The sequence below is a fragment of the Lipotes vexillifer genome, unplaced genomic scaffold, assembly GCF_000442215.2.
Source record: "Lipotes vexillifer unplaced genomic scaffold, Lipotes_vexillifer_v1.1 scaffold150, whole genome shotgun sequence".
In the NCBI taxonomy this organism is placed as follows: Eukaryota; Metazoa; Chordata; class Mammalia; order Artiodactyla; family Lipotidae; genus Lipotes; species Lipotes vexillifer.
Genome location: NW_006792921.1, coordinates 6,059,930 through 6,085,610, shown reverse-complemented (window position 1 = coordinate 6,085,610; position 25,681 = coordinate 6,059,930). Strand labels below are relative to the sequence as shown.

The following is a 25,681-nucleotide window of genomic DNA, read 5'->3' as shown; positions in this document are numbered from 1 at the left end:
GAACTAGATCCCACACGCATGCTGCAACTAAGTAAGCCTGCCTGTCGCAACTAAGACCTGGTACAACCAAATAAATTTAAAAAAAAAAAAGTCATCTTGCGTACACACATGCAAGTGCACGTGTGCACACGCATTCGCCACAAGGTAAGAGAAGTGGTGGTCTTGGAAAGAATGGGAGACAAGGGTTAGAATTTTAGAGGGCATTGCTTTCGTTCAGTTTCACACCAGGCACTTCCCAGCCTCTCTGCCTTTGAACGTGTTTTGCTATCTAGGATGCCTTTCCTGGCCCCACCCTTATCAGCTGGGCAAACTCCTACTCAACCTTCAAAGCCCACATCAGCATGACCCCCTCTGTGATGCTACCTTATTCCTTCTCAGCAAATTGTAGATGCTGTAACAAGTTGATTACCCATCCATCTTTTCCTCCAGAAGATGGTCCCCTGAAGGGCAGAGAGAACCACATCTACTTTGTCCCTCTATATCCAGCACTCCCTCATGATTTTTTCAGGAGATGGGATCCTAGATGGTTCCTGTCCTTTGGATGGAATTGCCGTTGTTGCAACAATCACGTTTGTTCCCTGGCAAGTGCTCACATTGGCACAGTGGTTCCTCCTTTTTCCCCTACTCATCCGTCTGGTTGCCCCCAGAGTGCCACCTCTTCCAGGAAGCCTCCCCTGTCTTCCCAAGTCCAAGTTAGGTGTCCCACGTGTTAACATTTGTAACTGCCTGTTTACCTGTGTGACAGGGAAACAAAGTCAAATCATCCACTCTTCTCCCCTCTTCTCTGTACCTTCCAAGTCTAGGGGACCCCTACCTGGCCTGGGACTACCCTGAGGACACCGTGTCCCCCAGCCAGGGCCTGACACACAGTAGACACAGTACAGATGTTTGCTGGGGAGACGAAGGGCTGGCGGACACCCCGACCCCAGCTTTGCTGACAGAAGGACACAGGGCACATCCCATCCGAAGAAGAGACCTTTGGGGGCCAAGGGATGGACAGAGCATTAGTCTTCCCTTGGGAGCCAAGATGCACTAGACCACTTCTAAGGCCTTTTCAGGGTTCCAGGTCTGGCCAGGCTGTTGTTCTGCTGTGTGGCCTTGGGCATTTCCCTCCTCTGTTTTCTCCTCTGTACAGCAGAGGGGTAAGGGATGAGTGACAGGACGAGGCGGCGTGGGGTGGGGGACAGGCAGACATGTGCTGTCACTGCCTAGCCAGGGCCTGACCCTCATTTCTCCTGTCCTCTAGGCGGCCGGGCCCAGCCAGGCACCCAGGGACCAGCCCGTGTGGATGCTACTGGAACAGTACTGCCACGCAACCATGACCCTCACCAACCTCTCAGGTATGCCAGCCCCTGCCACCTCCGGCGGCAGACCCCGGAAGCTGGGGGTGGGCCCAGGACCTGGGGGAGAAGCGGGCTCTCCCGGGCCAGCCCCAGCTCAGCAGGTGGGGAAGGGTGACTGGCTTCCAGGCCCGGGCCTTGTGTCTGTCCTTGGGCAGCCCCTTCCCCACTGGGGCTCAGGTCCTTCACCGATGATGAAGAACTTGGCTGGGAGTCGTCCTCCAGCTCCCGACTCCCTGCGTCTACACCCAAGGAAGCTGGCTGGCCTGGCATTCAGGTGCCCGAGGAGGGGGCACCTCGCTGCTCTCAAACTCCGGCCAGACCGACAGAAGGTGTAAAACACATTCTCCCGTTGCCGTGGCTACAGGTGTTACCTCCTGGTAAGAACCTGTGAAATAGCAGCTGGGACCCTGAGTTCTGACCCCTTAAGAGTTTCCTGGCAGCTGATTCAGAGTCAGGGTTAGCCACTGCAGAGCTAACTCAGAAGAGCCCCGGGCCTTAACGGGCTCTGGAAAGATGTCCCCAGGGCCTCGCCCAGTGTCCTGGCCTTCTCAGGGCTGCATCCACAGAAGCAGCAAGGAAGGAGGAGGGCTGCGGGTGCCCTTGGGATCTGGAGCTACTGCCGGAACACAAGGATACAAGGGTGCTGGCCGGAACTGGGACCCAGCACCAAACGCAGCCCGAGTCACGCATAAAGAGGAAAACCTTGTTGTCTGCCCTCCTTAACAGTGGAGTGGTCGAGAGCTCAGGTGTTAGGGTTAGACGGACCCAAGTGTGGATCCTAGCTCTTCCACCTAACAACTCTGTGACCCTGGACGAGTCAGCCAACCCATCTGTATTAATTTGCTTGGGCTGCTGTAAAATACCACAGACTGGGTAGCTTAAAAAACAGAAATTTATTTTCTCATGATTCTGGACCTTAGAAGTCCCAGACCAAGGTGTCAACAGAGTTGGTTCCTTCTGAGGCTTCTCTCCTTGGCGGGCCATCTTCTCCGTGTGTCTTCACATGGTCTTCCCTCTGCATGTCTGTGTCCTATTCTCCTTTTTTTACAAGGACCCTGGTCACATTGGATTAGGGCCGACCCTAATGACCTCATTTTAAAGCAATGACCTCTTTAAAGAACCTATCTCCAAATACAGTCAAATTCTGATGTATTAAGGATTGCGGCTTCAACATATGGATTTGGGGGACACTATTCAGCCTATAACATCTGAGCCTCAGTTTCCTCATCTGTTAAAAATTGGTCAAAGTCGACCTCAGAGGCTTACTGTGAAGGTTGAAAGAGAGACCGTGGCTACACCAGCGTGCCAAGCAGCCATCGGGCAAAAAAATGGAGGCCCCCCATTTCAGGAGAGCTCCCACCCTCCCCTCGCCAGAGCTCTTTGCTCTCAGAGGCAACACTTGTTTATCAGCAAATCCACCACCTTCTCCCTGCCCTCCCTCTTTGCCCCGTGTGTGGCATGGACCCTCGCCTTCCCCGTGACCCCTGGCAGGTGATACGCGTCCTCCCCACCTCAGCCTAGTGGAGAGAAGTCCCAGCCTCTCCAAACACAAGCTCTGCCCGGCTTGACTTGTACTATCATCCATCTGTTTATAAATGGAATACATATTACATATATTTAATTTGGAAAAAAATATTTTTAAAAACCAAAGAAGACGATAAGTACTCATTATCCCACAACCCAGGAATTTTTTATAATGTTTACATCCGCCAGAAGTTTATCAAACCATAGAGCCTCATGTTTTTTCTTTTTTTCTTTTTTCCACAAAACTGGAATGATCCTGTGTCTACAGTTTTGTAACCTGCTTCTTCCTGTTGTAATTCAGAGTGAACATCTCCCTGTGTCATTAATTATTCATCCACCACGTTGCTGTGGTGCTGCCTAGCAGCCACCGTGGGGACGCATCATCCATTAACCATGCCCCTGCAGTGGGACATGCAGGCTGTTAGGATGTCCTCGGACTTAGGGAATAGTTTCTCAGGTCCCCACATGGTAGGGATGTCCTTTTAGGTGTCCACTGATTGAGAAAATGCATATTGACTAACAAAGTTCAGAAACAAGTAGAAACAAACAACCTATTGTTTAGACATACATTCATGTCATAAAACTGAAAAAACTAAGAGCAAAGGAATGATAAACACCACATTCAAAAGAATGTTCCCTCTGAGGGAGGAGTATATAGATAAATTTGTAAGTGATTGGTAATGATCTAGTTTTGGATTGGGCAACAGATTCCTTATATGTGCTATTACATACAAACTTCCATAAAAGAAAAGACTAAAATAAAATAAAGTTGGGCCGTATATGGGCTAATGATGACAAGAGGTCATGAATCAAAGACTCTGATCAATTAAAATGCATGCCCCTGAGGTCCAAATAAAGGAAAAACGCATAATCACAAGAGACTTAAGCTGGGCTTTAAGTGGATTATTTCTGTTTTATTCATCACAGAGGAATCTAATAGAGCATATACTGTAAGTTGTAAGGCATATTATTTTTTCAGTCCATAGGCAATATAAGGATACAGATGGAATCAAGGATTCCTTGAAATAACTCCCTAATCCAATACACACACACACACACACACACACACACACAGGGCTGGTCAAATGGGAAGAGAACCTTGGTCTGGGAGACAGGGCTGCTGCCAGGGCATTTGTTCTTTCAGTGGTGACTCACTGAGCACAGGCCTGGAGCATTCTGATGGGTGCTAGGGACTGCTTAGTGAACATGACCAGCCCTGCCCTCTGGGAGTCACAGTAGAAAAACCAACAACCTTGATGTGACATCAACCAGCACCCGGCAGATGGAGGCACAGAGAAGGGCCACCCACCCCAGACAAGACAAAGGAGGTGAGGGCTAAGCTGAACGTTAGAAGGGTGAATGGGAGTCGGCTAGGCTAACTGGAGCACAGCGGTAAGGGCATTCCTGGCAGAGGGAACAGCACATGCGAAGGTACAGAGGTAGAGAATGTCCCCAGGGAATGGCGAGTTGTTCCAAAGTGCATCTCAAGTTGAGAGGAGCGAGAGGATGGGGAATAGACAATCATGAAGAATGTTGTTTGCGGTGCTAAAGAGCTGGGCTCTGTCCCGAGGGCAATGGAGATCCGCTCTTGTGAGAAGTCACACGGTCTTAGAGAAATCACTTCCTCCCCCCGTGAAGGGAGACAAGGAGCCCAGTCTGCCGTGGAGATGAGGATGGCCTGGGAGCCGTTGGAGAGGAAGTTACTTTTCCTCCTCTGGGCCTCCCTGTGGCCATCTGTAAACGACAGTGTAGGGTTGGATGGTTGCCAGGGGCCTGAAGCCCGATCCCAAGGCCATCTCCCCTACGCCAGCCAGCGTGGAGCGGGGTAGAATGGGGAAGGAGTATCTGGCCTGGCCAGGGGCACTGTCCTCAGTGCTGCAGGGCAAGAGAGGGGCACCTTCTGGCCTCTCCCAAGCCTCCGTGTCCTCAGCAGTCCCACCGTAACTGCAGTGAACCCCACAACCTGTCCCAGCCCTGCGTACTCCCTGTCTCTTCAGCCTGACAGAGCACAGCCCCATCAGACATGCAAAGGCAGACTCTGTCCCCTCAAATCCTGTTTTCCAGCTGGTGTTTGATGGGTGGTGGGATGAGTGAGAGAACGTGTGTGTGCTGTGCAGACTCGCGACTGTGCGAGACACCATGTGTTTTTCCATTGTGCTGTGCACGCCTATCTGGTGTTAGGCTGTGCACTGGAGGACCATCCACTGCCGCTGCAGCTGACATCAGAGGTGGGCCAGAGGCACCTGACCCGCCCCCGCTCTGCTCATGACTCCCTGGTATCTTCCCCAGCACCTGTCACACTTCCCTGAACTTATTTGCAACCTGTCCCACCAGACTGGGGGCACACAGACTGTCCCAAATACCGCTGCCCCAATGCATGGCCTGGGAGCTCACCTCCATCCCAGGGACCTCCCACCCACCTCTGCTTCCTTGGCTAGCAAAAAGTCCCAGACTTTATTAATTGTAGTTGAATTTAATCTAAGTGAGGAAAGTTTTCGCTCCTTACAATATCTTCCTCGTTTACCTATTTGCAGACACTAAACTGAGCTGTAAAATCAATTTGTCCCAAAGCCGCTCCTTTTCTCATTTTCCTCTGTCACATCTAGAATAACAGACAGTCATACCTATGATAATAAACTCCATGACGAAATGGCCCTGCATCATGGAAACCAGGGGACCCCAGGTCTGTGGGCCTGTGCTCAGGCCCTGACTGTCCTGTCATGATGCAGAATGAACTTTGCCTCTGCCCCTGAAATGGTCACTTCCCAGAGGAACCTATATCACATGTGCTGTCCCAGTTAAGAGCAGTCCAGGTCTCCCAGGCCAAGCTTCCATTCTTCGTGTGAGACGATAAGTCCTTGGCCTGTGGTCACGGGGCACTCACCACCCCATAGCTGCTTTTCCTATGCTGTGGCTCTGGTGATGAACAGGTTAATAACTTAGCTTGATCTCTCCTTTTCCCCCTGGGCTGGGATCGGTGTGTGGAGAGCCCTCCTTTGTGCATGAATGAGACTAATTCCCAACGAAGAAATGGGCCGATCCTGCCAGCCACACTCTAGCCTATGTGTGACCCTGTGGGGCAGGGCTCAGTCTGGGTCCAGGGCCGAATCTCAGCCTGGGACTGGCAACAGGACTCTGCCTAGGGTTGGAGTTGGGACTCAACTGATCCTCACCTGCTCCTGGCACTGGTTATTAGGGACACTAAGGGACCTCTGCCTCTGTAGCTGCCCGAGCTGAGCCAAGGGCTGTGTCCATTCAAAAAGCAGAAGACAGACCTGGCTGGCTGGTCTGCACCTTGTTCCTGCCAATCAGCTGGCCCTGGAGAGACTGCTGTGCTCAGCCCTGGTCTCAGGGCTCTCTGTCTCTGCCTGGGCAGTGACAGCAGCATTCATATAGAGGCTGGTGAGATTGGAGCACACAAAGGCGGCCCAGCCTACCTCTTCTCCCTGCTCAGGGCGTAATGCTGGCTCAGGGTGGTCTCAGCCTTCTCTGGCAGCTTTGTTCCCAGTGGCGAATGGCAAGAAGGGATAGGTCTAGCTCCCCTGGGGCTTCCAGCCCAGCTGGGACTGGGTCCCAGCTCTCCCTGCCCTCTGAATATAGAAACACATACACACACACACGTTCACAGACAGGTACATCTTCCTTTGTACATCTGCCTTTGTATCTCATAACTCAGAACCAGAGATTGCCAGGGCTGGGAGGGGCCTCTAAGAACATTTCAATGATGGAGAAACTGCCCCAGAAGAGAGGATGAGAATTGGGGTAAAATGCGTAGAGAGTAGAGTCAGAGGCAGAGAGAGTAAAGACTGAGTTGGGGGTGAACAACACCCCAGGCCCTGTCTCTTGAGCCCAGATCCCCCCACTCAGCAGGCATGAGTAGTGGGCCTGCCCTAGGCACTCAGTGGAACCGCAGGGAATTATGGAGCAGGCAGTCCTGAGGGGCCTAGGCAAATTCCAAATGAAGGTTTTTAGCTCCTCCACACTTGCTATGGGGTCTGATCTCTCCTACACACACACACACACACACACGTGGAAGCAAGAGGAAGAGAGGGTCTCACTTCTCACTTTATTCCCTCTGAAACCCAGGGCAGTAAGACCCAGGTGTTTGAAATCCTCCAGATAATTTCAGCCAGATTCTCCCCTGGACTTTTCCATGTCATTAAATGACAACACCACCCCCGCCCCCAGTCACCCAAGCGGGAGACCTGGCATTATCCCTGCCTCCTGGCTCCTGTTGGAAGCCACCCACCCACTCCTCACTCCAGTTCCTCCTCACCAGGGCTGGCACTCCCCGAAGTGGCTTGGTCCGGGTCTGCACCCATTCAGGCCATTTGATCTCACTAAACTCTTCAGTGGCTCCCTTGCTTCCCTCAAAGCCCCTCCAATCCACTTCCCTCCCAGAGGCTAAGGGGACTTTTCTAGAGCGCACATCTGCACGTGGACTCGCCACTCCCCCTGTCACCCCCTCCAGTGTCCTCGCTCAAGGAGGACAAAGTCAGGCGGCGAGCCACCCGATTCTGGCTCCTCGGGCGGGCGGGCGCGCTTTGCTGCGCCATGCAACCCTTGGGCCTCGGTCCTCGGACGGGTCATTCCCCTCACCAGGCCCACACTCTCCATTCCCGCCACCGTCCCACGGACCTTGCCGGGGCCTGAGAAGGCGGACCCAGGGCAGGGCTGATGGGCCGGGGGCGGGAGCCTGGGCCAGGGCGAGAGGAGCCGCCTGGCCCCGCCCCCTGGTGCCGCCATTGGCCGCGACCTAGCGGGTGGGCCGGCAGCTCCGTGCGCTTTGCAGCTCCTCTGCGCCAAGGTCCCAACTTGGCAGCTCCGGGCGATCCGGCGCAGCGTCCGGAGGCTGTCCGGAAGGTCGGGCTGGGCGAGCAGCGCCAGGCCCCTGCGCTCTCTCGGCCGCTCAGTCTCGAACCCAGCCCCTGGCAGCCACGCCGGACGCGCACTCACACTCCCTCTCGGCGCGCGGCTCTGGGGCGCGATGGACGCGGCACTGCTCCACAGCCTGCTGGAGGCCAACTGCAGCCTGGAGCTGACAGAAGAGCTGCTCTTGGACGGCTGGGGGCTGCCACTGGACCCCGAGGGTAGGCGGGAGGCGAGCGGACAGGGTCGGCGCGGGCTCCTTCCCTGGCGCGCTGGGTGCGCCCAGGGCCCCGCGCTCCGAGCGCCGAGCGCCCTACGTCCTGCGGCGCCCCGCGCCCCCAGCAACCCCTCTGAGCCCCGCTCTGCTCTCTCCCGTCGTCAGGGCCCTACTCCTACTGCAACACGACCTTGGACCAGATCGGGACGTGCTGGCCCCGGAGCGCGGCCGGAGCTCTGGTGGAGAGGCAGTGCCCCGAGTACTTCAACGGCGTCAAGTACAACACGACCCGTGAGTGTCCCCCGGACCCTCCGCCGCGGGTTCAGCACCCGCCTCCCAGGAGGGCGGTTTAGGGGGTAGCGAGGGCTCCGGACCCAGCGTCGAAGACCTGAGGGCGGTGGCACCGTCCTACAGCCGGCGTTAAAGACGTAATACTGTGGGCGCTCCCTCCGCCCCTACCTCACCGTTAGCTTCAGACCTCAGTAAGGCAGTGATTTGCCCACGATTCCCGTGCTCCACTGCGCAGAGAGCTCAGAACGGGGAGAAGGAAACACTTCTTTCCTTTTGAGGACAAACCTCTCTCCCACATTATATACTCTTGGTGCCTGAAGATTCTCCATTGGGGCGTCTCTGTGTTTAGCCAATTTCCGCCCCCCATCTCCCCGGGGAGGTGGGAAGGGGTGGGGCGCGTAGGCCAAGTTCCCAGCCCCCAGGGTGAGTGCCACCATCAGACTCTACTGTGGGAGAGCAGGAGGCAGGAAAAATGGGGTGAGGCTTGTGTTGGGGGCACGCAAAGCGCAGCCGTTTCTGGGCCGGAGTGTGGGGTGTAGCTTCTTCCCTACCCAGACGCCCCCGGACTGTCCCTCTGGGCTGTGAGCCCGGGGCGGTGGTCAGCATTACTCCTGCTACCCAGGTAACGCATGGTGTCTGAATCAGGACCGCCCACCCCCACCCCCTGGGAGAACAGCCTGTGCTCTCCTTCCTCCTGGCCAATCACCAGCTGGCTTGACACTCTGGGGAGGACGGCAGCAGAGGCTACAGGAGTCACACAGCATCCAGGTGGGGTTGTTCCGGATGCGCTCTGGGAGGGGAGGGGGTGCCCGAGTCTATGCTCTGTGGAAGGTCTGATGGGAGCCAAGTGGGAGTGTCTTGTGAGGCAGCCCCGCCCCACCAGCAAAGAGCCTTCTGAGACGCTGGGCAAGAGTGGAGGGCATCTGTTTGTCTGAAGCCCCTCATCCTGGAAGCATCACAGCAACCTGTCTCTGAATGTGTGTCTGAATAGGGGCACAGCTCCCCTGTCACCTCACTCACACGCGCGCGCACGCGCGCACACACACACACACACACACATGCCTGTCCAAACTCAGGCCTTCACCCCGAGAGATGGTTAGAGGGCTAGACCGTAGCACCTGCATCTGAGGCTGAGTGGCATTCCCCTGTCTGCACCAGCGGAGGGCTCTCGTGTCCCAGAGAACAGCTGTGCTTGGAGGAATCCAATGGCAGTGGTGCTCCTAATGGAAGGGAGTGAGAGAGGTAGTGGGGCTGCTGAGGAAGATTTCTGCGTCATCTGACCACACTTCCTACCCATGATTAAAACAAACCTCCCTGGGAGGAGGTGATGTCCCTGACCCAGGAGGTGTGCAAGCAGAAGGACTGGCTTCCACGCTCCTTCCCAGTCCTGAGATTATAAAACTATTTTTAGGATCTTGTGAGCCATGTGGGGTCGGGCAGTGGAGATCCGGGGCCCTGACTCAGTCTGAGCCCAGAGACCGAGCGCTAAGTGAGGTGATGCGGCCCCTCCACCACACGGCCTGTGGACCTGAGGCAGCTCTGCTCTGGTTCCTACAGCCTGAGCTGTCCCCTCTCCCCGCAACCAGCCTGGAGCCCCCGAGGACAGGGCCTGGATCTCTTCTCCATTGCCAAGCTGAGCACAGTATTCAAACAGTTTATTAAACAGCTGCTGTGTGCCAGCCACTGCACTGGCATTGAGGCCCCCACTCACAATTGCAACAGACATAAGGGATACAGAGTGATAACTGGGGAGTGCAAGGGGGCTGTGGGACGAGGAGGGAGAGGGGAGGGGAGGCGAGAAGACTTCCCAAAGGAGGTGCCGCAGCACGTACCAGACCACTCACATCACGTCAAATGAGAAGCTGAAAAAAAGGTCAGGGTGCCACGGCGGTTGGCAAACGTGCCAGTTAGCCCCTGGTACTAATGAACAATTTTCTTCATTTGGACCAAAGTGCTGCCTGCACTCTGACTGCTGGCGAACGGGAGAAGCATGTGGGGCAGAAGCGGCATTGCCATTAACCAGTGTGGCGGCTGAAGTGGGAAGAGCCAAGGTAGCTAATGGCAATGGCAATGGGGTGATTGATTTCTCTCCTCCCCTGCCTCCTAGCCACCGCTTCCTCCTGCTCTGTTTGCCTTTGCAGTGGGATCTTTCCTGGAGAAAGAAGGACACGGGGAGGGAGAAAGCTCCTATGAGAAGCCTGGGGGAAGAGGAGGAAGGGTCCCGGCTCCTATTCCTACCCAATTTTGTTATGCTACAGCCAGACCCCCTCTGAAACCTCATGTTTTAGAGGGCGGGCATTGCCTGCATGGGACAGAAGCTTAGGCAACAGTACTCGTGTACTTTGGTCCACTCAGCTGAGCACAGTAGACGATATGTGGTCTGAGGAGCTGCAGGGACGTCTGAGTGAAGATATGGAGAACGCAATTGGCTGGTTGAGGAAGCCCAGGCTAGTGCCTTGGTCTGGAGACAAGGTATTCGGGAGTTCTTGTGTGGTTAGCCAACAGCTACAGGTAGCAAGAGTGGGAGACTTGGTCAGAGCCTTGTTATTCTTGCCCAGAGACTGCTTCCAGATTCAGCAATGGCCAAGGGAAGGGAAGGGACTTGTTCAAGGCCACACATGCTCGTCCATGGCAGAACCCAGTTAAGTGTCCACGTGTCTGAGTCCCCTCCAGTGTTTTCCCCCACCTGGTGCAGGTTCTGTGTGTCTGTACTGTCATTTGACCTGTGTTAACTCATTAATCTTTACACACACCCAATAACAGAGACATAGTATTATCCTCATATTACACATGGGGAAACGGAGGCACAGAGAAGTTAAGTGACTTTCCCAAAGTCACACAGCTTAAAACAGAACAAGGATTCTAACTAAGGCTCTGCTGCCTCTGAGAAAGCAAATCTGATGGCTTAAACAGAGAAGGAATTTGTTGAAAGGCTATCGGGGAGCTTACAGAATTGATGGAACGGAGAACCAGAACCAGAAATGGGGTCCCCAGCCAAGAACTCAGGGCAGAGCTGGCCCAGTGAGGGAACCCCTACTCTCCCTGAATGGGCCCTGACAACGCCACGAGCCCTGGCCACCAGATGGGCCATGGCCCTGCTGTCATCACTGCCTTGGGTTCTTAAGCTTCCTGCAGTGGTCCCCAGGAAACACTCTGCCCATCTCCATTTTGTGGGCCCCCAGCTCACTGAATTCCTCGCGGCCAGTGCATCTGTTGAGGTGGGGGGAGTGTGGAGCTTTGGGCCCCACACTCCAGCTCTGGCTACAAGGGAGCCTAGAAGGTGAGGGCCTGGCATTTCAGCCCTATGGCAGGAGGTGTTCTCTGCCTCTCCCAGGTTTCCCCGAAGCCCATATGGGAATCAGGTTCAAATTCTGGGCCACCCAAAACTATCATAATGTCCATATACAGTAGAACCTGGGGCAAGTCCCACCCCCTTCCTGGGCCTCAGTCTCCCTGTCTGTAGGGAGAAGGGAAGTGGATTAGCCCAGCAGTGGTCTGGCCGGAGGTGGGCACTGTGTTCCATTTTCCTCCCACCTCTCACCTGTATTCCACTCCTGTGCCCATCTCTGTGTGCGTGTCTCTCTCTGTGTTGTTCTCTTTGTCTCCATGGCTCTGTCTCTATTTCTGTGTGTGGTTCTATCTCTGTCTCTGGGTGTATTTTCTCTCTGTCTCTTTTTGTGTGTATGTCTCTGTGTATTTCTCAGTCTCTATTGTTTTCTAGTTCTATCTCTGTCTCTGGGTGTATTTTCTCTCTGTCTCTTTTTGTGTGTATGTCTCTGTGTATTTCTCAGTCTCTATCTTGTTTTCTATCTATGTGATTCTCTTACCCTCCTTCCCTCCCTCCCTCCCTCCCTCCATCTTCCCTCTCGAGCTCCCTTCCTCCCTCTCTCTCTCTCTCCCTCCCCCTACCCCTCTCTCCATCCCCGCTCCCTCCCTCCCTTCTCCCGAAATCCTCTATCTCTCCCTCCTCCCATCCCTCATTCTATCTGCCCTACTCAGGCACCTCCCCTTGCCTGTCCCTGTGGGCCTCGTGGCTGCAAAGGAGGGTCCCGCAGCCTCGTGGACAGGGTCATTTTCCTCCTGCGGAATCACTAAGCCCAGCCCGGCTCAGCCTCGGCTCCTTGACCTCAGGCTCACACCATGTCCTGCTGAGAATGGCAGGCCCATCAATACTGAGACATCTGCCGGGACGGGGGAAGAGATGCCTCACCTAACCCAACCCTGTGGGGAGGACTGGGGGGTCTCCACTTCCCAGAACCCCAGTCTAGAGACATTCTGAAGCCCTAGTTGTGTTAAAATGGAAACACATAAACTAGGTGGTCTCCAGCCACAGGGGCCTTCCCACTGGGTCTATCTGCTTGTGCTCAGGAGCCAGGGGTGATGAGAAAGGCTGAGCCCTGTCCTCACAGAGCCCCAGGCTGCTTAAAGACCAAGCTTATACAAATCAACCATCAGGGATTGGAAAGATGGGTTTGGTGGGCACTAGAGCATTCCTGGAAGGCTTCCTGGAGGGGGTGGGAGTGGTTCTTGAAGGTCTTGAAGCAGTGGGGACATTATACTTGTTGAGGACAGGCCTGGTCCTGGGGTGGAGCCTCAGGGAGGGTCCCAGGTAGATGGGCCCCTGGGTTGAGGAATAGAAGCTGTGACTCCAGGAACTCAGGTCTGCATTCCCAGTCCCCAGTGAGACCCAACCACACCCTGACCCCTGAAGCCCAAGGGTCAGCAGTTACCCTGTGTGTGAGAACTGTCCCCTGCTGGGAGAGAGGGAAAGTGGGACAGGCATGACCATCCCTGAGGGTCTGGCTGAGGGAAGGAGGAGGAAGGAGAGACAGAGTAGAAAGGATGCCCCTCTGGCCATCCAGACACCTGAGAACTTCCCAGCTGTGAGGCCTTCTGTGCTGAGTTCATCCCTCCCTGCCCCTGCTGCTTAAGGCTGGGATACCACTGGACCAGAGAGGAAAAGACACTTGCCCAGGGTCCCACAGAAAGCCAGCACCCTGAATAGCCTCAGCAGGCTCTGGGAGCTCTCAGCCCACGCTCTAGCATTTTTCCACCTCTGCATGCATGGGGCCCAGACAGCTGAGACGTGTAACAGTGGAGTCTCAGCCGTCCCTCTGCTTAAGGACCCTTCACCTCAGGGAAGACCAAAGATGCAGCCACCCGCTACTTTCCCTCGCCCCTTCCCCAGGAATCCTCCACTTAATGTCCCATTCCCTGTCCAGGCCCCGAGGAGGCCCTTCCCAACCTGATGACTGGGTTGGTGATAGCAGATTCCCGATCTCTCAACCCAGCAGGTTGGTCCTGAGCTTGGGTGAGCGTCACCAGCTGCCCCCACCTCTGCCCCACCAATGTGCGGTGACTAGATCAACACGGGAAATGTTCAGACTTAACTCAGGGAGACGCACATTGTTGGGGAAGCTCAGGGAGACTGTGCTATTGACACCATGACTGTACCGTGTTTCCCCAAATGGTCTCTTAACTGGAGGTGAAAAGCCATTAGTCATGCCCACAGTATAACTGCCTAGTCCAGGCAGTAGAGATTTTTCCCGCAAAAGAAAAGTGACCTAAGGTGTAGGTCCCAAGCCAGACAGGAAGGAGATAGCTAGGTCCGCAGTAGTCCAACTGCAGGGAAAAGCAGTAAGGGGACTGAGGGTGGCATATCTGGCCCTTTAGGCATTTTCTGCTCTGGGGGTCCAGACACTAAGTGGCTAGGACACTGCAGAGGTGGCACAACTGACTACATCTTCTGGAACACAGGGTAGTAGGGAGAGCCTCTCCCTTCCAGAAACACTGACTCCAGGATCTCCCATAAGAAAGTGTGTCCTGGGGGAGAGAGATCTATTTCTGCCTCTTCATTGCTGGTGACCGTGGACATGTCTCCCTCTTTGGGCCTCTTTAGACCAAATGAAGGAGAAGTTGCCTCGCCCTCTTAAATTCCCAAGGAGATGCCTGCTGACTCAGTTCCCAATTTACTTTCTTGCCTGGAACCTGGAGGATGCTGACCACAGGTTTGCTATTTCAGATGGACACCCCTACCCAACAAGGATTGGACTTATAGTGTCAACAGTTCTGGCAGCGGGGCTCAGCCTGCCCGTGGCATGAGTGTGAGACTCAAGATGCTCCCGCACGTGGGACAGTTTTGCACTTGCCATGCAGCTTGACAGAGCCTGGGCATCCAAGATGACAAACTATCCTCTTGGCCCACCCTGAGCCTCTCATTCTCATTTGGAGTTCCCCGGTAGCCTAGACAACAGGACCACCTCGGTCCATCCTGAGCCCCTGTGTGCGCAGCTCTGTGTAGCCCTTAAGAAAGGGCCAGAGGTGACCTAGGCCTTGCCACCCCTACGCCTTAGCTAGCTTGGGAAGGCATGACCCCTTTACAGAAATCAATGAGAGAACAATACCGACCCAGCAGGAGCTAAGAGAAGTGAGCAGCTGACCCTCCAGGGGCTGGAGCAGTCGTGGAAGCACCTGGAGCTACTAGGACTGAAGCTGGGCATTGAAGAGGGTCATGGATTATCTTGACCTTCTTGGCCTGGGCCCAGGGCTATGGGCTGAATGGGCAGAGCCGGGAGGCGTAAGTCTTAGGCGCTCTCCAAGGTTCCCCACCTGCGTTCATGGTGGGAAGTGGGCAGTGGTAGCATTTTGCTGTCCGTGGTGCTGAAATTTTCAGTCCTGCACGTGACCTCATCCCTTTGGTAAATATTGCTTCTGGCCCTTCCCATGACCCTGTCAGCACCCTCCCACCCTCACTTCTTGTCATCTTCTTTCCTGACAGCCAATGACGACCACATTCCCACTCATCCCCATGCCCAGCCTGTCTCTGGCACGCTCTCCCTCATAACCACCACCAAAACATGGTCCCTCATGGTCCCCATCTACCATATATTGCCAGATCGACTATCAGATAGAAGTGCCAACCTCGGGAGCGCTTAAAAGTGATGTATGGATGTCTGGGGTTGTCACAATGGCTTGAGGGTACTACTGGCAGTTAGCAGATTGAAAAGGAAGCCAGACAGGAAGGAGATAGCTAGGTCCACACAACAAATACTTGACCCACCTGAGATGCCAGTAGCATCACTGAGAAGCAGTTTACATTAGTTTTTCTGAGTGGGGAAGATGAGGCTGAGAGGGATGGGACTTAGCCAAAGTCACTTAATCAGCCAGAGACAAAATTACAGCTAGAATTTAGGCTTCCATCTTCTCCCAGCCAGGCTCCCGGACCTCTCAGGTGACTGCCCAAATCAGAAACTCTTGTCAAAGTGTCAGCATCTGAAAGGGACAGAGCACATTGTAATGAGGGCTTTCACCAGGCCAGGGCACGCTGCAGGGGATAGAGTCCAGGCTTCCCAGACCACAGAGCTCTGGAAGAGAAGACCTTGCCTGCATCATCCGGACCCTAATGCCCCTGGCAGACTACACTGCACACCATTGGCATCGATCTTCAGCGGAGGCACCTGCATTGCTGTGGTAACAGGCACCCTCCTCACTACATCCATCCCCACAATTCTGGCCTGACCATCTGCCCTCAAACTCTCCGTGCGCATCTTCCTGTGGGTCCCAGAGGGGACTCTTCCTGTCTTACTTTCTCCTGTCCAAGGCTGTGCCTGAGGGCGCAGTGTCCTCATTAGCCAGCTCCTCTGAAGTGCTGGGAACGTCTCTCTTCCAGTCCCATGGTACCCAGTGTCTAGAGCCAGAGCCTCATTCCCAGGCATGGCTGGGCCCCAAGAGGGAAGCTCCCTCCCACCACTACATCCCACATCTCAGACCCTGCTTTCCAAGGTTTCAACAGACCTGAGTCAATTTGATTCAGCCCACGTATACTCAATGGCTCACTCCTGAGGAGGGAACTGTTGACTCCAGTATGGTTTCTTCCTACTTGTCTGTCCCCAGGGACAGTAGCAAAGTTCAGTAGCAAAGAAAAGAAAGATCAATTCTAAAGAGATGAGACTCATAGTGAATTACGGCAAATGCTCTAAAAGAGATTTTTCTTTTTCAAACTATGTTGTACGATAGTGGATTGTGAAGTAAATTTAGTGGGTTGTGACTAGTATTTGTATATAGAATAAATATAATTCATTAGAAAGTAATAGAAAAATATTATAGCTGTGGTCAAGATAAATTTCACTTTGTGAAACTGGATTCAGTCATGTGAGCAGTGTGTGTGTGTGTGTGTGTGTGTGTGTGTGTGTGTACTGGACTGTGACATGAAATGGATATGTGGCTGTAGTTCAAGGGCAATAGAGTGTGAAGACCTATGTTTCAAGAGATGGGAAGACACAGAGGAGGTGTTTACAGGGGAAAAGAAGAGATTACGTAATACTTTGGGTGTTGGGGAGGCCTCCAGGAGGAGGTGGCATTAGAGCTGGGGGTTAAAAGATAAGTAGGAGTTTGTAGGAATATGTGCATGCGTAAAGGGTGAGAGTGCGGAGGGTGTCTCAAGGGGTGGCTTGGTACGGAGCTCGGTGTGTGCCAGGCCTGCTGGTGTAAATGTCAGCTGCCATGTGGAGTGGTAGAGATGGGTCAGAAAAGTTCGCCTGGGGCCCAGTGTCAAGGGCCTTGAATAGCACACCAAGAAAGTTGGACTTTATTCCCAAGGGCAGTAAAAAGCTGCTGATGACTTTTATTCAGAAATCAGCATGATCACTCTGGCAGTGGGGGTAAAGGATAGAGAGTCGAGGCGGGCAAGAGATGAAGCCAGGAGGCAAGATAGGAGGGTGTTGTGCCAGTGCATGGTGACTAGAGAGTGGGTGAAAGGGTGGGCAGGAGAGGGATGGACTCCGGAAAAAGAAAGAGGAGACAGAATCCACGGAGCTTGGTACCCCAGGGGCATTGATGTGAGGGACCAGAAAGGTCTCAGATCCGCAGCATCTCTATCCTGACCCCCTCCTTTCCGCAAGCCCACGCCATGGTCAGTACCACCACAAGATATCATACTTGGGAGATGAGTATTCTGAGGTCTTGTCCTCATGGAGCCCCACACTGACCTGAGACACCAGACTCACCCACCTGAACAACTGAGGCCAGGTCATGAGCAAGGGCTGGAATGTGGGGCTCAGGCTGTCAGGACTGAGAGGGCTGGGGGCGTTGGGAGGCTCAGGAGAAAGAGACTCGTGGGATGCAAGCAATCAAAGAGGGCTTCCTGGAGGAAGGAGCTTAGCACTGACTTCAGAAAAGCTAGATAACATCTAGGAACACATTCGCAGAAGATAAATTTTTCTGCCCTTTGAACCATAGGCAGGATCAGGGTCCGTCTCACTTCACACAGGCCGAAGGACTCTAAATCCCCATTAGGGAGGGACTGTTCATTTTACAAAATCACCCACCCTCCCAAAATGCCTTTACATTGGTCCCGTTGGTTTCAGCCCATACTCTGTCCTTTAGTTCAGTAACATCACTGACCTTATGCATCAAATTCTCTTAACATACAACCTTTCTTTCTTTCTCTCAACATACAACCTGTAGTAAAACAATCCTGTAGAGGGAGAAAACCCAAGTGGGGAATTGGGTGCCATGGTCAGGGGCTGGGAGCTAGTGTCCTCATATTGGGGTCAGAGTCGGTGTCAGACCAGCATTGGCCTGACTGACTCACACTTGGGCCAGGGACCTGCCAGAGGCAGGCCTCGCTGACAGGTGACAGGCCCAGGAGGCAGGAATAGGCCAGTAAAAATCCCAAATTTGAAAAAAATCTATAAGCTCAGAGCACCAAATTAAAAAACAATTAGGCTAATAGAATCTCCCCCATTGTTTCTGCTCTTCAGCAAGTGCTCCTTCATAACTCCACTGCTTTTAACTCACTGTTAGCTCAGCGGAAGTGGATTTTTAAAGTAACTTAATTATTTCAGAACTCATTGCTTCCAAAAACAATCTAAGGTTTCCCCTTCAGCTCTGTGACTCTGTGCTCTGTGAGCTATTTTTTTAAAATTAGCTTTATATTGTGATTCTAACGTAAGCCCAAAAGAAAAATCCACAAAGAACTGCCCATTAGCCAGAGTGCAGAACGCTGGTACAAATTATCCCCAAACAATAGATTGTTTAGAATTTGTAAGTAAGCGGGGGAGGTAGGGTACATAAGACAGCGAAATGCAGAGCAGAGGCTGGGAGAGGGCTTTGGAGTTACCAGGTGTGAGGCATTCCTCTGGCTGGAAGTGACGGTGGGCTACCTGGAGAGCGTGGCTTAGGAGCTAGATCTTGACAGTCAAACTAGGATTTAAAGAAAATATGCGCATTCCTTGAACCTCACACATCTCCCTTCAATAAAACCCTCACTTCAGTACATCAGACACTGATGCTCTGAAATGTCTTTTCCCACATCACATTCCAACTTTAACACAGAGCCAGGTTCTCAAACATTTAGAGATCACACGGTGGTCTCCTAGGCAGCTGCAGCTCAAGGTCAGCAGCACAGTCCTGTTTCCCCATATTACTGTCATTCCTGTACCGCTACTCAGTAGCCTAGGGGTTAGGAACATAAACCCTGAAGCCAGACCTTCTGGGTTTGAATCTTCTCATCTTTGTATCCTTGGCAAGCTGCTTGATCTCCTGTGCCTCAGTTTTCTCATCTGTAAAATGGGTTAATCTCAGCACCTACTCCATGGGTTTGCCTGAGGATTGAGTGGACGAGTCTAAACAAAGCAGTTAGAAGAGGACCTGGTACAGGGCAAACACCTGCTGTGTAAATAGTGACTATGGTGAAAGTGGAAGCGCTGATACTGGTGGGAAAAGTATGGATCTCATGAGCATAAAATGATTGCGATTAGGATGGAAACTCTTCGGCATGCTGAAAGCAGTGAATCTTCAGCCACATCCCAGGGCTCACAGTGGGGTTCAGTTTCAAACAAAATTAAAGGGAGTGTACAAGATGCTAGTCAAAAATTGTGTCAGAAATGGGTTTTATCATGCCTTTTAGCTACCATGAGTGGTAAGGCTTTTGTGCACTTTTCACATGAATGACTTTCACGTGAACATTCAGACGTGTTTCCGGGCCTAGAGAGGCTGAGACATAGGGACCTTATCCTGTGGGCACCAGGGAGCCAGGGAGTGTTCTTGAGGAGGGGAGTGACCCGCCTCTTGGTGCATCTTTTGTAGGGAATGCCTACCGAGAGTGCTTGGAGAATGGGACCTGGGCCTCACGGATCAACTACTCACAGTGTGAGCCCATTTTGGATGATAAGGTGAGTGGCTCCCACCTGTCTCACCCCTGGTCCTGTACAGGTAGTAGGACTCAGATTGAGCACAGAGGATGCCAAGGGTGGCAGACCCAGTCCTGTGTTACCCACCCACCCCTTTCTTGCACCTCTTGCCACCACTCTATGTCCTGCCCTGTGCTTAGTGACATTGTGGTGGGGTAGAGAAGGGACATGGAAGCTCACCTTCAGACGAGCTCAGCTGGTGGAGGACACCAGCAAGATGGCACGAGAAGGGGATGACCCTGTAACCAGTGCCCCACCATCTAACAGGCAGTGTGACTTCCCTCCTCCTCTGGGCCTCAGTTTCCCCATCCGGCGTTCTGATTCTATGACTCCACATGGAAACAAGTGTAGCCCCCAGAAGGGCAGTCCCCACGGGAAGCTGGGTCCCACTCCGACCTCACCAGCCCCGCTTGCTCTGGTGCTGGATTCCGTGTTATCTGCGGTGCCAGCCTCCTTCCTCTTGAAGCTTCGCCTCGTTCCTGACCCCAAATGATACATTCCCACCCCATCCCTCTCCTCTTTTGCCCATTACGGCCCCCAGTGGGGCTGAAACTTTTCCCCAAAAGAAGTCCAAGTTCAGAGGAAAAACATTTGTCTGCCCTGAGAAAGTGATTCTACAAAATGCGAGCCAAAGGGGGTCTGCAGTGAGGGCCGCAAGAGTGACAAGTGGGATGGGCCATAAAGGAGAGAAAGAGGTCCCCTGCTGCCCTCTGCCGTCACCTCTTCATCTCACAGCCCCTCTGAGCAGTGGCAAACCAAAGCGGGTGTGGGGTGGCGGGATAGTCGACCCTGGCAGGAAGGAGTATTTTATCATTGCCTCTGTTAAGAATTGCCAGCATGTGGTGATACTAAAAAGCAGACTGATTTTATTTGGTCTTAATATCTCTACAGCTCTTAAAATCTCTACAGATAACGTACCCCCTCACTGCTGCACCCAGGGCAGACTGATCCCAAGGCACCCCCAGACCTGCCATAGGTCGCTGCTTCTGAGACAGGAGGACAGGTTGGCTCCATTGTACAGATATCAAAACTGAGTCCCAGAGATATAAATCAATACACCCTCAGTTGCTCAGCCCATTAGTGTGTGAGCTGAGATGAAACACAGGTGTAGCAACTCCCATTCCAGAATTAAAAAGAAAATAGAATCTACATACCCATATCTCTGGCATAACTCAGAATACATTGTGCTCAGATCTGCCCTCCAATTGCACAGGGGACACCTGACCACAGCCATTTATACCAAGAGCCACTCAGGGCCGACCGGAGAGAGCTCTGGGTGCCAGGTGTGGTGGTGACACTTGGAGCCTCTTCTGCCCCCAGGGTCAGGACGCACAGGGTGCCCATTGCTAGAGTGCCTGGCCCCACCCTCCACATGCTCCAAGCCTCTGTCTGCCCGTGTGTGTGTCTGTCTGTCCAGCAGAGGAAGTATGACCTGCACTACCACGTCGCGCTCATTATCAACTACCTGGGCCACTGCGTGTCTGTGGCGGCCCTCGTGGCTGCCTTCCTGCTTTTCCTGGCCCTGCGGTGAGTCCACCCCGCCCCTGCTTTTTCTCTGCCCTCCTCCCACGGCACCCCCTTCACCTCTCCCATTCTCAGCTCCTCTCCAGGGTCCCTGGAGCCAACGGACAAAAGGGGCTTGGGGAGGTGCCTGGGCACTGACCGCCAGCGGGCATGCAGGAGGCAAAAAGGGAGCCAGCCCTGGAAGACCCAACCGTGGTTACCGTGAATGGGAATTTGGTTCCTGGTGCAGCCCTGCCTTCACCCCGGGCTGAGTCTCTCCCTTGCCTGAGGAGGGGGTGGCAGGGGGCGCAGGCCCAGCTGACCCATGACGCCAGCTGCCCCCTGCCCCCTGCCCCAACTGAGCTCTGAGCCCAGGTGCAGCCTGTCCCGGCTGACCCCTGACCTGGTCCTCCCGCAGGAGCATCCGCTGTTTGCGGAACGTGATTCACTGGAACCTCATCACCACATTTATCCTGCGAAATGTCACATGGTTCCTGCTGCAGCTCATCGACCATGAAGTGCATGAGAGCAATGAGGTCTCTGGGTAGAGGTTTGGGGCCGGACCTGGGGGGCTCTGGGCTCTGGGGGCCCCCATCTCTCTTGCCCAGTCCTCGCGTGCAGACCCGAACCTGAGCTCACCTGCACCCAATCATTGTCCCTCCAGAGCCAGGGGTGGGGGAATAGGGCTCCAGGCCGGGGTCTGGGGAGCAGCACATACCTGACAGCAGACTTTGGGTTATCCTGTTGCACTCCCCATCTTGTGACTTCATCACCTCCCAAAGATTCCTTAGGGAAAAGGAGGCTGAAATTAACCTCTGTTGAGCTTTAGGTCAATTCATTCCAATGAGAGACCTGTAGGGATTTCGCCCCCATTATACAGACATGGAAACTGAGGCTCAGGGAGGTTAGATGACACTGTAATGATGCCTCTACATCTGGGCCACCAGGATCTTGAGCAGGCCAGCACGTTAGCTGCCCACGGTGGATTTGTGTCAACCACTGTTGTACTGTGTCCAAGTCATAAAACCAGAGCCCAGAGTGGAGCCATGCACGGAGCTCTTTGGCCCACCATTAGAGACTGCTCAATACATCGTCTTTGGATGGCTAGACCTGAGCACACACCCAGCCTGGTTTGACGCTTCACTTGGCCCCATGTTGAGCCCTGCCTCAGCACCAACGGAATTCAGTCAGTTTGGGGTGCCCTGCAGCCCAGTGTTGGCTTGTACTGACAAGGCATCGTTAACTTGGAGGAAAAACAAGATTGGGAGGAGGGGATCTTTCGAATTCCACCTCAGCAGGACTTTCTCAGAACAGAGGAGACAGATGGCCGCATGGGGCCCGAGATCAGGGCTGGGACCATGGAGGAAAGTCACGGAGGCTGTGATCAGCTCAGCTGATTGATTGTCTGACAGCCCGGCTGTTAGAGCCGGACAGAGAGGTGCTGAGCTGTCCAAGGGGACAGTCAGCTCCCCATCACAGGGCTCCTCTAACCACCAATCCCCACATCCTCAGCTCTGAGGGTGCCCTGGTGGCGAACCCCTGGGGAAGATGGCCAGGTAGGGTCAGCTGAGGCCAGACCTGGCCGTGGCCCAGGGTGGCTCTGGGCAGGCTCGTCCCCTGAGGGAGGGGTAGTAACCCTGCTCAGAGGGACAGGGACAAATTCCCCTCGGCTGAGAAGGCAAATGGCACCAACATTCATTTCTTGGCGCCTGCCTTTGCCACCCCCATCTTCTTGAACCAACCTGCAAGATGGGATTATTCTTTTCTCTGCAGCACGATGAGGTTCAGAGAGGTATGGCCAGTTGCCCGAGGTCCCGGTGTAAGGAAGTCTCCCTCCAGAGACGGCAGGGATCACACTAAGCCCAGAATCTCCTAAACCCAGAGATTTGGGAGGATCACGTCCACCGCTGCAGCTCACCTTCACAGAGCCTGTACTAGTTCAATGACAATTTTCTTTTAATTGACTCACTAATTTTTTTCTACATGAAATTTCATAGTCCATCCCGAAATGGAAACCAGCCTGACTCGCTGTGAAGTGAAGGTGACCCTCAAAAGAAAGTGACAGTGAAACACGACAGTGCTGTTCAATTCTAGCCTCTCCCTGCAAAAATCTCAGAGTCAGTCAGACTCCCTCTTTCTTTTATGAAAAAGGAGATTAGAAAACACTGGTGAGAAGTCAGACCCCCTGGTACCAGGGGAGCCTGGCACTTTCCGGAAAATGTGGCGGAGAAAGGATGAAGCTTCCCAGAATGAGATGCAAGGGTGTTTAATGCCATGTCCGTGACTCAACTCAAACGACCTCCCCTCCATCAGCGCCCAAGCTGTGCACTTGGGCCTGGGCCCCAGGCAGCCACTGACTGCTGCCTGCCCCGTGCAGGTCTGGTGCCGCTGCATCACCACCAGCTTCAACTACTTTGTGGTGACTAACTTCTTCTGGATGTTCGTGGAGGGCTGCTACCTGCACACGGCCGTCGTCATGACCTACTCCACCGATCGCCTGCGCAAGCGGCTCTTCCTCTTCATTGGATGGTGTGAGGTTCCTGGGGGGACCTGCAGGGTCCAGTGGGGAGAGGGTGCTGCTGACAGGGTCACCTCCCTTCATCTTGGGTCCAAGGACCGGACCACATTCCTGTCTGCCATCCCCAGGACAGTCCGAGGATGCAGCCACTCCCCTCCATGCTGGAGAGGAAGAAGCAATTAGTCCCTCTGAAAGGACAGCCCACAAATAGCCTTCGTCTTCTTGCCTGGAATGGCCAATCCAAAGGCCTTTGTCTCTGGCTTCAAAAGAAAAGCTGGCCAGCTCCACTTCTCTATCAAAAAATCTCAGAAAATCACGCTGTCCCCTCATCTCTCTGACCTGCTTGGAGGGGATGGCTGAGAGTGAGGGAGGGATGGGGGCAGGGTCCCTCAAGGTCATGGATGGCCTGCAGTTAGATGATTGGAAACAAGATCCCCTGGCCCTTTGTGGTTCCCCCCCACACTGTGTTCTACAAGAGGGGCTCCTGACTATCCGTCTGTCCACTGCAGCTGTGTCTGTCCTTCTTTCAGGCATCCCCTGCCCCATCATCATCACCTGGGCCATTGGCAAACTCTACTATGAGAATGAACAGTAAGTAAGGACAGGCCAGCCATGGGGCTCAGAGGGATGTTAGGACAGGTCAGCCACGGGGCAAGAATTGCAGCCACTCCAGGACAGTTCACTTTTCCGTTGTCCTTAAACTGAGAAAATTTCCTTGGCACCCGGAGGTACTCATGCGATAGGTGTCAAGTCAACTTTGTTGAATTGAATTAGGAATCGTTGTTCTTTTAAGCACCCAATGCACGACCCCCTTAGCCTTTGGTAAGGCCTCCTCCTGGAGTTGGATGCGGCAAGTCTGGCTCTAGGCTTTCAGCTCAGAGCACCTCCAGCTGTGGCATTGAGCCCCTTACAGATGCCCGGGCCAGGCCAGTGGAAGCTTGTTTTATTCTGGCATCCCAGTCTCTTCCTGGGGTGCAGTGTTCCATGCTGGGACTCTCTCTGCACCAGAGACTTTGAAATACTCAGCCTCAGCCCAGATGATGGCAATTCTGGCTGCAGGACAGCCAGGGAATGGCGGGGAAGTTGGGTGCCACCAGCTGAGGAAAGAGGGGGCAGAGGAACGTCAGTCTCTGTATACAAATATTCAAGGGGTCTCTGAGGATGGAGGGAGCGGATGGGATCTGGGGGCAGGGGGCAGGAATGGCGTGGGTTCTGAGAGCTCAACATTAGGAAGAGCTCCTAACGATAAAAGCTGCCCAAGAGTGAGGGCTGCCTTGAGAGGTAGTGAGCTTCCCATCAAAGGGGGTGTTCAAGCAAAGAAAAATTAAAAAGCCGTGCTGGGAGGCTGCAGGGGAGAATCCTGCCTGAGGCAATGTGCACTGGATGACCTCTGAAGTTGCAGAAGACACAGAATTTCCTGAACTCTGTGGCGCCCTTTCTGAGGTCCAGTAGGAGTTGCTGGCAGAGCCAGACTGGGTCCTGGGCCAGCCCTTCCTCCAGACCCTGAAGCGTCTTCACCCCCAGCATCCCCAAAGGATAACCAAGCCTCTAACAGCAGCAAGCTTCCTTCCCTGGGTAAATGAGGCCAGGGATGGGGCTAGGAGAAGGCTCCCGCCTCCACGTCTGCTGCTTTGTGCGTCTGAGTGCCTGGCACAAGGAGAGGCGGGTTCCAAGCAATGCGGGAACAGGTGGTACAGGCAGTTGGGCCCTGGCCAGCGAGGGGGAGCCCAGCTCTCCGTTCATGAGCCTCCTGCATCTCCAGCCCTGGGCCCAGCATCCTGGGATGGGGTGAGGGAGCAAGGAGAAGGGGGAGGAGACCCAGGGCCTGCCTCAGTCTCCCTGGGGAGACCAGACTCTCCATGTAGGGCAAAAGGCAGCCCAGGTATGAGCCAGGGTGGTCATTGGGGCTGGGGCTGTCCACCCAGGCTTCGGAGGAAGGAACAGCCATGGAGATTGGATCTCAGAAAGAGTCAAGACAGAGGACCCTGGCCCCGAGGCTGCAGTGGTCCCCAGGCTGTGGTTCCGCAGGCCACTTACAGCCACTCCATCTTTGCAGGTGCTGGTTTGGCAAGGAGCCCGGCGACCTGGTGGACTACATCTACCAGGGCCCCATCATCCTCGTGCTCTTGGTAGGTCCTCAGTGGGAAGTGGGACAGGGCTGGGCACCAGGAGGACAGCAGAGGACCCACCCAGCAGAGATGCTGGGGAGAGACAGGGTCTGGAT

At 54.0% G+C, this 25,681-nt stretch overlaps 1 protein-coding gene across 4 annotated transcripts in view; it reads left to right on the top strand.

The window, feature by feature from the left end:
* CRHR2 (corticotropin releasing hormone receptor 2) overlaps positions 1 to 25,681 on the top strand; it is a 41,607-nt gene that overhangs the window by 8,655 nt on the left and 7,271 nt on the right. For 2 of the 4 annotated variants that reach the window (XM_007466103.1, XM_007466105.1), the window contains exons 1-8: positions 7,618 to 7,957; positions 8,119 to 8,244; positions 19,333 to 19,418; positions 20,854 to 20,963; positions 21,358 to 21,475; positions 23,317 to 23,470; positions 23,988 to 24,048; positions 25,514 to 25,586. In XM_007466103.1, the coding sequence (XP_007466165.1) occupies positions 7,855 to 7,957; positions 8,119 to 8,244; positions 19,333 to 19,418; positions 20,854 to 20,963; positions 21,358 to 21,475; positions 23,317 to 23,470; positions 23,988 to 24,048; positions 25,514 to 25,586 (831 nt within the window). In that variant the 5' untranslated portion in view covers positions 7,618 to 7,854. Of the gene's footprint in view, positions 1 to 1,246; positions 1,341 to 7,617; positions 7,958 to 8,118; positions 8,245 to 19,332; positions 19,419 to 20,853; positions 20,964 to 21,357; positions 21,476 to 23,316; positions 23,471 to 23,987; positions 24,049 to 25,513; positions 25,587 to 25,681 lie in introns of those variants that run through there. The other 2 variants (XM_007466102.1, XM_007466104.1) reach the window with 2 other exon arrangements.